This window comes from Rhinopithecus roxellana, chromosome 1, assembly GCF_007565055.1.
Source record: "Rhinopithecus roxellana isolate Shanxi Qingling chromosome 1, ASM756505v1, whole genome shotgun sequence".
NCBI classification, from domain to species: Eukaryota; Metazoa; Chordata; class Mammalia; order Primates; family Cercopithecidae; genus Rhinopithecus; species Rhinopithecus roxellana.
The window spans coordinates 26,410,217-26,423,304 of NC_044549.1; the positions used below are offsets into that span (position 1 = coordinate 26,410,217).

The 13,088-nt window shown below is 35.9% G+C and overlaps 1 protein-coding gene across 6 annotated transcripts in view; it reads right to left on the reverse strand.

The window, feature by feature from the left end:
• The window catches only part of CBLB (Cbl proto-oncogene B), a 218,756-nt gene that overhangs the window by 87,985 nt on the left and 117,683 nt on the right, over window positions 1-13,088 (reverse strand). For all 6 annotated transcript variants that reach the window (XM_030940505.1, XM_030940511.1, XM_030940517.1 and 3 more), the window contains exons 6-7: window positions 7,523-7,644; window positions 2,154-2,291 (exon numbers count right to left, since the gene is read on the reverse strand). In XM_030940505.1, coding sequence (XP_030796365.1) covers window positions 2,154-2,291; window positions 7,523-7,644 — 260 coding nt within the window. The remainder of the gene's footprint in view (window positions 1-2,153; window positions 2,292-7,522; window positions 7,645-13,088) is intronic.

Consider the following 13,088-nt stretch of genomic DNA (forward strand, 5'->3'; position numbering starts at 1 on the left):
TATAAGGAAATACGGTGGACCTGGATGGTAGCTGGATGTGATGATATCCTATTCTGATCTTATGAGAAACCTTATCTAATTAATTTACAAATCCTATTTTATCCTAATATATTATTAAAATTCAAAATCAACTAGCTAAATCCCTCTGGAGATGCGTGTGTGTGTGTGTGTGTGTGTGTGTGTGTGTGTGTGTGTGTGTAACTCTCAAGAGTTACTGTGCCCAGGAGTTTAAAGGCTTTGCTCTGCTGAGTATAATACTAAAATTTGTGACTCTTTGAATGACATTTGAAAAACAGAAGGAATAATTCAAACAAGCTATATCAAAATATTTCCCTCTACAGATTTGTCCATTTACTGTCTACCTATAAATTCAAACTTTAAAGCATATTTTCTTAAAAAAAAAAATCTGTAATCATTGTAAATCAAAATCTATATACAAATCTTTGATGCATTAGAAGACAGGTATAAATAACCAAGACTAGCAAATTTATGAAAATCAGAAGGAAAAGGAAAGAGAAATACACATTTGGTACCATAACTTGCCATACAATTACTATGTAACTAATTTATTGAAAGGTTTCATGTGTGGGTTTTTTTTTTTTTTTTTTTTTTTTTCCAGATAGGGTCTCACTCTGATGCCCAGGCTGGAGTGCAGTGGCATGATGTCGTCACTGTAGCCTCAACTTCCCAGGCTCAGGTGATTATCCCATCTTAGCCTCCAGAGTAGCAGGGACTACAGTCACCATGCCCAACTAATTTTTTTGCATTTTTTGTAGAGATAGGGTTTTGCCATGTTGCCCAGCCTGATCTCGAACTCCTGAGCTCAAGTGATCCTCCTGCCTTAGCCTCCCAAAATGCTGGGATTACAGGAGTAAGCTACCAGTCCCACCCAAAAGCTCACAGGTTTTTAAAAATTCCCACTTTTTCTTTGCATAAATCTCATCACTTTTTTTCTTTTCTTTCTTTCTTTTTTGCAATTACTTTGAAAAAGGCAAAACTCAAATCATTTGCTCTTTGTTAACTCTGGTGGACTTTCTTCTGCTAGGTTTCTATCAGAATTCATGCTGAGCGAGTTTGATCATGAGCATCTCTAAGTTACCCAGCAAGGCAGAGGGGAAGAAAAAGCAGCACGATCAAGTGCACTGAGAATACAAGGAGAGGACAAAGGGAATGATGTGTGAATAAAGCAAAGAAAAACCAGACATATTTACTATTAAGGGACCCAACAGACTGTCCATACTTTGTGTGTGGAGGGAGTGGGGAGAATTCATTAATTTAAAAAACAAAGGGGAACTTATTTATTTTTAAATTTTAAAAAGGAATATAGCCTGAGATAAACTAAACTTAGCTATTAACATATAGTCCTAGAATATGGAGTTATTATTAGTGTGAATAAAGGAAAGATCTACGAGAGAAAAGAAAAGGAAGGGGTGGAGGGAGAAACAGATAAGAAAGAGAAAAGAAAGTCTGGCACTAACAATCAAACTGTAAAAAGTGAAACTGGCCGGGCACGGTGGCTCATGCCTGTAATTCCAGCACTTTGGGAGGCTGAGGCAGGTGGATCATGAGGTCAGGAGATCGAGACCATCCCGGCCAACATGGTGAAACCCTGTCTCTACTAAAATACAAAAAACTAGCTGGGCGTGGTGGCGCATGCCTGTAGTCCCAGCTACTTCGGAGGCTGAGGCAGGGGAATCCCCTGAACCCAGATTGCAGTGAGCTGAGATTGTACCACTGCACTCCAGCCTGGCAACAGAGTGAGACTCTGTTTCAAAAAAAGAAAAAAAAAAAGTGAAACTAGTAATCTAAGGGTTATATGAGGAAAAAGAAGTGAATTATTCTAAATAATTTAAAATATAAACAGTTTTACATCCATTTTAAAACTACCTTTAAGTCCCAACTTTTTATCATATGAAAGATAAAAATTCATGTAATTTGAAGTTGAAATGTATTTGCTGTAACATAGTTTCAAATAATTAGGTTACCTTAAAATGACTATATAAAGAGATGAACAACAAACTAAAGAACATCCATTATTTCTCAGTCTTAAAATTAAAAAGCAGCCTCGCTATCAATTTTCTCCAGCACAAAGCAATCTTTATTTTTCAAATTCATGAATCATAAGCACTCCAACTCCCATTTCTCATACTTACAATCCTTCCCTGCTGCCATCGATCAGGGCTTGAAATAAGGGCTTGTTATGAGGTATGGTCTGTAAGATATTCCCATCCCCGGTCACATAGCCAATGGCCCACTGTCCCAAACGAGTGCAACTTAACCGGAAAATATAGCTGCAAAACATAAGAAAATTATGTTTAATTTGATTCAGAATGTAAATCAATACTAAACAATTTGTTAGGGTTCTTTCAAGCAAAAGAATAAACAGAATCATTTAGAATTCCTGAATACTCCTCATATTCTCTCTTCCAACTTATTTTTAACAACATTGTACTTCTCCATTTAGCAATTTAGAAGAGAAACACTGATCATTACTTTTTATTTAAATACTTCCAGATACATATATAAGAAAATAAACAAGATTGTAAACTATCTAGGGATTTTTTTTTTACCATCATCAGGGTGCTGTGTATGAAAGTGTTGATGGCATGGAAGAGCTACAAAACAAATCACTCCTGGAATGTAAAAACAAAATAAATAAGTAAAAATTTAAATTCAATTTGCTTACCTCAGAAAAAAACTAAGCCAGTTTCTACTGTAGAACTCGATATATTCCTTTGTAATTTAGACATTAAATTAGTTTTTTTTGTTTGTTTGTTGGTTTGTTTGTTTTTTGAGACGGTGTCTCTGTCGCCCAGGCTGGAGTGCCATGGCGCGATCTCGGCTCACTGCAACCTCCGCCTCCAGGGTTCAAGCGATTATCCTGCCTTAGCCTCCCGAGTAGCTGGGACCACCGGCGCGTGCTATGACGCCCAGCCAATTTTTTGTATTTTTGTTGTGGTTGTTGTTGTTCGTTTTGTTTTTCAGGCAGAGTCTTGCTCTGTCGCCCAGGCTGGAGTGCAGTGGAGCGATCTCCCTCACTGCAAGCTCCGCCTCCCGGGTTCGCGCCATTCTCCTGCCTCAGCCTCCCAAAAAGCTGGGACTACAGGCACCTGCCACCATGCCCGGCTAATTTTTTTGTAGTTTTAGTAGAGACGGGGTTTTACTGTGTTAGCTAGGATGGTCTCGATCTCCTGACCTCATGATCCGCTCACCTCGGCCTCCCAAAGTGTTGGGATTACAGGCGTGAGCCACCACACCCGGCCAATTTTTTGTGTTTTTAATAGAGACGGGGTTTCACCTGTTAGGATGGCCTCGATCTCCTGACCTCGTGACCCACCGGCCTCGGCATCTCAAAGTGTTGGCATTACAGGCGTCAGCCACCGCGCCCGGCCAGCTTTTTAAAAAATAGTAACTTTTCTTTCAGGTATTCCAGCCATTCATCCCTAAGGTTCAAAAGTGCAAACTAGGTAATTTCATGGCTGCCATCTAACCATGTCAAATTCAGTATCTTACAATGGGAAGTTAAGATAGTTCAAAAATATAAATCAAATCAAATCCCTTAAAATATCCAACAAAAGGAGACAGCAACTTGGATTTAAATCCATCATTATCATTTATGTATTAATTTAGCTATCTATATACTTACTTCATTTTAGATCATTTCTCTTTATTTGAGTGTACTGCATTTAATCTTTCTATCAGGATACCCTTCTGGATTTTATTACCCCATTAAGCAGATCAAAAACAAGCCAATTTAAATCTGTTGGCTGTATTTTAATACTCTAGCTGCTGTATGTATGTAGCAGACACAAGTATCTCAAAATATACTTTAGTTATTGATAGACCAAGTACTATAAATGTAACTTTAAAGATATACTTTAACATACATAATGGCTGCAGTCACTGGATTTAATTAACTTGTATATTTAGTAGTAGAGTGTAATTTCATCTTTTAACAAACTAGAATTTTAAAAAAAGAAGTGATTTTTAAATATCAAAAAAATTATATTGGTGATAGAATCTTTGGAAAGAACTTTTCAAAAAAGTCTAAAAACATATATCCCTAGACAAACTGAAAATAGGAGATCAATCTGTCAATTATTGGCATTCTTAATCAAAATCAGGTAAAATAATGCCACTGAGACTTACGGCTATGATATTATGAGAAGTGCTAAAAATAATAGAAAGTCACTATAAATTATAATTCAGAAGGACATTATTAAACTGTTGCATAAAAAATTAATATAAAATTCCTTCAAATTAAGTCAAAAGTTAGAATCTTAAAAATCTGTGTACTATGAATCTCAGCAAAATTTATAGAGTATATTAACATGAAGAAAATAATTACAAATCTGCATTGCTAGTAATTTTAAATGTAATTCCAAATTTATTCATATACTAAGAATCTAGTAGATACTGAAATACATACTTGTGAAATTGCTCAGATTTTTAATTCATGTCCTTTTCTATTGCTCTAAACATTGTTTTGGGATGGTGTTTCTAAAACTCATTATTACACAGAAGGTTCAAGCAATTCGTGTATATGAGATAGTAATACCAGCAATCTGGTAAGAGCCAAGGGCATTTTAGAACAATTCCTTCCTCTCATGTACCTTTTTCCTATCCCATTTAATTTGCTGCTGACCCTTTGGCTTGTGGCTACCCCTTCCCAACCTCAAGTGAATTTTTGGCTTATTTTTAGCACCCTGCTCTCTTAAACAGCATGCTTAATTTAATCAAATTAGGGCTAGGTGTGGTGGCTCACACCTGTAACCCCAGCACATTGGGAGGCTGAGCCAGGTGGATTATTTGACACCAGGAGTTTGAGACCAGCATGGCCAACATGGCAAAATCCCGTCTCCACTAAAAATATCAAAAAAAAAAAAAAAAAGTTGGCAAGGCATGATGGTACATGCCTGTAGGCCCAGCTACTCAGGAGGTTGAGGCATGAGAATCATTTGAATCCAGGAGGTGGAGCTTACAGTGAGCCAAGATGGTACCACTGCACTCCTGCCTGGGTGAACACAGTGAGACTGTCTCAAAAAAAAAAAAAAAAAAAAATACACACACACACACGTACACACATATAACTGAGGTATCTTTCATGTTGACGAGGTGGTTTAGGTTTCAACGCCACTCTTATCACCTAAAAAGCCACCTAATGAATATTTCACTTAGATTCCCAAATGTTACTACCTTCACCCCGTAATTCATATTTTGTCAGATGGATCCCTAATAATAAAGCACAACCTAAGGAGCCAAAATGTCCCTGAAGTAAATCCAATTGTTTTCTATACTATGAAGTCAAAGACATGAAATACTTTCCAAGATTTAAAAAAAAAAAAAAAAAAAAAAAAAAAGTTAAACACAGATATTCTCCAAAGCAAATATTTGTTACAATTTTTTTTTATTAATTAAGGGTGTTTTCCTAAACACATCTTTAGTACCCACATCATACTTTACACATTATAATTTGTTATATATTATTTATTTCATCATTAGCTACCTAAAATTTAATAGAAAACATCATTACATGGCAAGTTAGGAAGGAAACAAAGATTTTTTTTCAGAGGACACTATTCTAGTTTTTTAATGTATGATTGATACACAAAAAAAGCTGTATAAAAGGTACATATTGTATGCATTTGAAAATAAGTTTACTGGTGGGTCTTATGATAAATATTCTTAGCAGAGGGCAGTAGTTTTTTATTAAGAGAACTTTTCCAAATAGTAATGAGACCTGGCTGTTGTTCTCAACATTGTAATTCATGTTCTCCATTATATTGAACAAGTAAACAAAACCAAAAATAAAGGCCTCAGTTTCCTCATTATTTCTATGATTGGACAAGATAATTTATCAAATAACTCATATGTTAAGTTTGTATGATTGCATAATTCCAACCACAACACATTTTTCAACTCATACTCCAAGAGCAAGAAAGATACTTCGTATGACGTCATTCAAGAGAGTAAAAATTACGGAAAAATCTGGTCATGAGAGATTGTTGAATGAAACAAAATCATTCATCTAAAACACTGTCAACATGCAAAATAACTGATCTGCTCTCGTGGTCACAATGAGAACTAACTCTCCTTAGTCTAAATAGAAGATTTCAGTGGAAGCCAAACTGTTTTTGGACTCACTAGCTTCTTTTTCAAATATACTATATAAATTTTTAAAAAGACAAAAACATGGAAAGTTTCATTATGACAGAGAACAAAAAATCAGCACTATTGGCTTGTACTAAAAAAAAAACTGTTTTGGCCGGGCGTGGTGGCTCACACCTGTAATCCCAGCACTTTGGGAGACCGAGGCGGGCAGATCACGAGGTCAGGAGATCAAGACCATCCTGGACAACATGGTGAAACCTCATCTCTACTAAAAATACGAATTAGCTGGGCATGATGGCACATGCCTGTAATCCCAGCTACTTGGGAGGCTGAGGCAGACGAATTGCTCGAACCAGGGAGTCGAAGGTTGCAGTGAACGGAGATCGCGCCACTGCACTCCAGCCTGGCGACAGAGCAAGACTCCATCTCAAAAACAAAGCAAAACAAAACAAAAATGTTTTGAAGTACAAACATTAGATACACCACAAATCAAATAAAAATGATACTAGAAAAAAAAAGGTACACTTAAAAACCACCACCAAATTCATCCCTAAAATGAAATGTTCTCTATATGAATATCAGTGCACTAATGAATACTGGAATAGCATCTGAAATGTGAGGACTCTGACAAGCAGGTCTCTAATATCCCTATTGCTGTACTCAGCATACTGTCTGCCATAGCACAAATGCCTACCATGTGCCCAATGAATTTTTAGATGAAATACATGGGGAAATGCACTGAACCACGGAAGAGACAGATTTTCTGGACCCAGATTTGCCATTAATAAGGTGTAATTTCTTGGCCAAAGCCACAGGGGCTGACCGACCTCTCCGAGGCTCATTTAGTTTCATCATTTGGAAAATAAAATATAAATTCTGAGGCTACAATAAAACATAAGGCATTATGAAAAAAGTTTTCAAGGACACGAAATTGGTTTTGATGATAACAATAGGTCTATATATGCTATGTACATACATTTATTTGTTCATAAACTTACATTTATATTTATGTGTTCAGGTGCATGTATATGTACTTGTATTTATCAGAGAACTTAAATGAATGTCTTAAAAATACCCCAAAGTAACGAACATAAGACTGTTCTATTTATTTGTTCTTTAGTACAGTATTCAAGTATTCAAATATGTACATACAATTTTGCACATAAACACAGATATCATGAAAACAGAAAGGAGACCATATCCCCTTTCACTTTATGAATACCAAGTTTCAGAGTAAGCACAATGTATCAATTTAAAGGATTAGATTAAGAAGCACCATTTTGGTCTTTTAGTTGTTCTAGCCCCCTCCCAAGCATGCCATCAGTGAGTGTTGCTGACTAATTTAGGAACAAACCATAGAGAATTTTCATCTTTGGATATATCACATAATATTACTGCTAAAAAGTCTTACCTTCCGGGTTTGGTGCTGTATTTCTGTAGTCGCGCTTTAACTTCATCATACGTGAGAAATGCCATGTAACCTGGATGTGTCACAGCTAAGAAATTCCAATTCCGCAAAATAGAGCCCCAAGGCTAAAAAATAAATAAATTAAAAGAGATTATCTAGAGAATATCAAACATTGATTACATATTGAACCATCATTTAATACACTTAACATTATCTTGGATATTTTAAGTTAATCTGACCTTATGTGGTTTAGGTCAACTTTTGTTACCTACCAGCAGACATTCAAGTCTATTGTTCTTTAGAGAAATATGATTAGGCAGAAAACAGATTTTTCAGGAAGAGAATACACAGAACAAAAAAGAAAACCACAAAATCTCTTCTCTACACAGTCTATTCTCACTACAGAACTTGTGACCATTTTAAAACATAAATGAAATAATTCTTTTGTTCAAAGCCTTCTAACTTTGAATAAAAGCCAAAGTCCTCATATATCGCTTAGAAGGACTTTACAGGGTTTGATCCCCAGCAGTTCCCTTTTTTGTCTCCATCTGCTATAACTCTCCCACTTTCTGCATCTTCTCCAGCCTGCTATTGTCTTGAACACAAAAGCCCTCTTTCCTCTTAGAGTCTTTGTATTTGCCGATGCCTTTACTTGAATTTTCTTCCCCCAAATATCCATCTCATTCCTGTCTCCATTTGTCACTTCCTCTAGGAAGCCTTCTCTGACCAGCGTATTTAAAACTGTTACCTCTTGCCATATTCCTCACCTCCCTGTATGTCTGTTTCGTTAACAACTGCTTCATTTTACAGAGTAAGAAACCCAATCATAGAACTTACATGACTTGGCAAAGGTTACACATTACCCATAAGCTACATAAGGACAAGGAACATGCCTGTCTTGCTCGCCCATGGGATGCCAGGACCACTGCAGCGTCAGATAACAGTAATCAGCCAGGGATCAATGTCATTGAACAGATCCTCTAGTGACTTGTGTAAAAGGCTAGTGTTAACACTACTGTAGACACATCTGGCTTAACTTTACCTAACTATAAACTTAGGAAAGGTTTAGGGCTTAAAAGTGAGTTACATAAAAACAAAACCTTTCGCATAAGTATTTGGTTTGTACCACTGCATCATTCTCTCTTTAATCTGACTGGTTGTCTGTCCAGCTACCAGGGCAAGAGAAAAAAGGCAGTCAGTGATAGACAACTTTACTCAAGGGTGTGGATGAATCATCTCTGTAATTTTTTTAAGGCTGAAGCTACATTTATTCCAAGGAACTGGCAGCACACTCTATCTGATGTGCCAGATTATTAAATCTTCTACATAAAAGGAAAAAAAAAAGTATGTTTACGTTGCCATGTTAAAGCTGTTAAAACAGTTATTCTAGACATGATTACTGGTAGAAAGTTCCTGCTTTTGTTTGTTTTGAGACTTGTTCCTCATTATTGTTAAGCAAGTTATACATTTACTAGTCAGAATTCTTCAAGGATTATAACCCTTGAGATGAGGATAACAAAGAATGATTTAGTAATAATAAAGTTTTTTAGCCTTTTTCAACTGAACAAGAAAAATCTTCGGGGTATTTCCCCATCAAACGAAAATACCTAATTGGGCAAGAAAGGCGCTCTAGAGAATAATAATATGAGAGGCTGAAAAAAAATGCATGTTTTTAATTTTCTTCCTAATGCATGAATAAAAAATTGCATTAAACATTACTTAGAAAATGTCAGTATGTATTTTTAAAAACTGAGCAATAACTGTTATTCTAGACCTTAGTTTTTGTTTTGTTTTACCCATCTATAAAGGACAAGGATGAAAGAAATATCAAACAAATATTTGGGTCACTTCCAATAAAGTCCACACAAATCAGTGGAAGAGTGATTGGAAAAAAATGCTGAACTTTATAGAGCACCAATGCATAGATCAAAATACAAGTAAAAAAATTAAATTGGTGTTTTGAGCCAACTGCTACAGTATTTAGCAACCATTTCTTAGTACATAATCCAGAGGGCCAGCTTCTAATTGCAAAAATATTTATGTAATAGAATGAGTCTGTGTATTGTTTTTCTTGTATGCAGCCCACTCAAAACAGAAACATGTAGTACTTATGTGCTTTTTATTTTTAAAGTATTTCGATGACCACTGGCTTAAAAAAGGCAAAACAAAGTGCTTTGGAGAGTATATATATATTTTTTATTTTGCTTTTCGGATTAAAGAAATTTTTTCGTATATAAGAACATAAAATTATCTAGATATTTTTAAATGATGATAGAAATTAATGAAGTGAATAAAGGAGACAAGTCCCTCCATTCTCCCAAATGCTACTATTTTCAAGAACAGCCAGTTACTGACTTACAGCTTAAGTTGGAAGAGGGTCCTCCGTTGGTCTGCCTAGACACTCTCTTTAATTCTTTGCTACAACTGAGGACTTTTCTTTTCTTTGATTTTCCTCACTATTCCATTGATGCTACATATTCCACGGTCACTAGGATATTCTACTAAAATACTCCATCCTTATCCTGTTACCCCCAAATTTAGTGCCCCATGTCTCAGTGATCCCATTTTTTCTAATAGTGGGGATATAGAGGAAGGGAGAACAACAGCCCAAGGGAGAAGGAAGAGAGAAGCAAAATCCCTATAATTCCTTTCCAGGGCAGTAGCATGCGCCGATTCCAGCATCTCTAAGTGACTCTGAGAGAAAAGAGAAGGATAAAGAAAAGGAAAGAAGGAAGTAGAGGAAATGAGGGAGGTGACCACAATAAGATCCCTCCAGTGACTCCCAAGTATTTTTTCAGGTTCTGCCTGCATATAAGAATGAAAGCCAAGAGGAAGCATTTTTACTTCCTTCATTCCCTCCGCAATTCTCAACGTCATCTCCTGCCCCCCGCTGGCTCCTTCTTCAAAACCTTCTGCTAGTTGCTCTACTTCAGACCCCAAATTCTAAAAGTGTACCTTGTTCACCTTCAGTTCCCATTCTGCTAAATACCCCACTCCCAATAATTTGCAGTCAGAAGAAGTCACTGCCAATTAACTACTAATATCATGGCTATAACTGAATGTATGTTTCTGCAGTCACACAGTATTAGCAAAACATATGTTCATACGTAATATATAAATGTAAGGATTTAATAAATACATTTAAGAAAATCACTTAATTTTTAAAGTTGTATAAAAAGATCAGCAAAAGTTAAACCATCTACTTCTCTATACACAGAACCAATTTTATCATATTTTAGGGTACACATATGATTATATTCAAAGCATTTGACTGGAGTAGAGAAATAAACAGAATGATGAATCTCAGAAATACACAGGGGCTAAACAAGAGTTTTTCAGCTTCTTCTGTAATCACATTTTTAAAATGATTAGGAATTCCCTGGCCCAGGTAAGATTTTCATTTTACGATCTAAAACTTTTCACAGTAGCTTGACTTAAAAATAGCCCTTTCTTTTCCCATCCCAGTGAAAGTAAATAAGATATATATTCCTTAGAGTATTAAGGCTGACTTGTGCTATTTTAAAGTAAAACACCTTATAAGGAAATATGTCCACATATTAAATAGCAGTTTAGGTTAAGTGTTTAACCAACATTAAGTTGCCCTCATACTTTCAATATATAACTCCAGGGAATTCTAGCATTTAATACCCACAGTAAAAAGTCATCCAGGCTCACCACAAAAATATACTCACTTCCTAGAATGAGCAGTTAGGTTTAATGTAGGAAGATTACTTTTACTCTCTTCCTTGACAAGGTGAAGAAGCAAAGCTCCTACTATTTAGAATGTCTTTGTATCATGTTAAATAAATAAGATATTCTGTAAAATTATCAGAAACCTTTAAAGAAAGGAGAGGTTCCATTATAAAATGACCAATATCAGATAACTTTTTTTTTTTTAAATAGATCTTAAAATCTTTGAAAAACATAAACTGTCAAACTATAATATATACACCAAGGGAATAATCATGAATTTAAAAATTTAAAATAAGCAAAAGCACACTTTCATCAGTCATTTATCTAATTGCTTACCCTATATACAAGGTAGAATTATGATTTTGAAATTGTAATACAGTGAAATATATCTTGTTTTTTTTTTGAGACGGAGTCCCGCTCTGTCGCCCAGGCTGGAATGCAGTGGCTTGATCTCAGCTCACTGCAAGCTCCACCTCCTGGGTTCATGCCATTCTCCTGTTTCAGCCTCCCCAGTAGCTGGGACTACAGGCGCCCACCACCACCACGTCCAGCTAATTTTTTGCATTTTTAGTAGAGACATGGTTTCACATCCTATATGTTTTGTAGACAGGAGTTAATCTCTCTTCTATTAATGAGTTCCTTCATAAATTAAAAGCTAATCCTGTGCAATGTGGTTTTTATTACATAAACCAGTCACCCAATCCTTGCTAGCTAGTGCCAAGCAGAATTATAGGTCAGAGAAGTAAAGTTCATGTAACATGAAAAACATGAAACCAACATTATACTCTAATATTTGTTGAAAGCATATTTCAAAGAGAATAAATGTTACTTCAGATTAAAATGATAAAAAAAGTATCAGAATATAAGTAAGCCCAGTCTGATCAACTTATCTCATTTACTATATAATTTATGTTACTAAATCATAAAAATGTTAAGCAGAAAATTTTTATTTTGTGACTACTTGAACTGAATCCCATAGATGATACACATTTTAGTGGCAGAGTCAAACTCAAAGCTCCGCCTCCCGGGTTTACGCCATTCTCCTGCCTCAGCCTCCCGAGCAGCTGGGACTACATTAGCTGGGACTACAGGCGCCCGCCACCTCACCCGGCTGGTTTTTTGTATTTTTTAGTAGAGACGGGGTTTCACCATGTTAGCCAGGATGGTCTCGATCTCCTGACCTCGTGATCCGCCCGTCTCAGCCTCCCAAAGTGCTGGGATTACAGGCTTGAGCCACCGCGCCCGGCCTCAAAACACAAATTTCAAGTCTTCATGTTTAAGGTAATTCCATTAAGGCATGCAAAAGAAGACAATGATAGTATCCACATAATGCTACCTTCTTCTAATTTGCTATGTGAAAACAATCATGGAGGATAATTTAAAAGGAAAAACAATAAGCATAACAAAAATGTTCATCTTAAAGTTGTTTACATTAGAGAAAATGCAGGTAAAAATCTAAATTTTTCAAAAGGGAGCTTTGTTAATACTGACATACTATTTTGAATGAATATGACGTAGGAACTTATGAGGAATATTTATTGACACTGAAAAATGTTCGTTACACATGGTTGAATGTGCAAAGCAATTTATAAAATAAGTACAGGACACCAGTTCTGTTCTATACAGAACAGTCTGATATTTCTAAGTTTACTATTTCCCTTTTGACCTAATAAACACAGAAGGCAAAGGGAAAGATTTTAGATCTAGCTGGAAAATGCCCACCTGCAGTTGTTGCATTCTATCCATCATTGTGCTAAAAGATCAACAAAATAAAGTGAGAAACTAAGTAGAGAGTTTAAAACAAAGCTCTTTTGGATGGATCCTCTCAAAGCTGACAAGCAGCCACCAGGCTCACAGCATCTGATACTCCAAACTT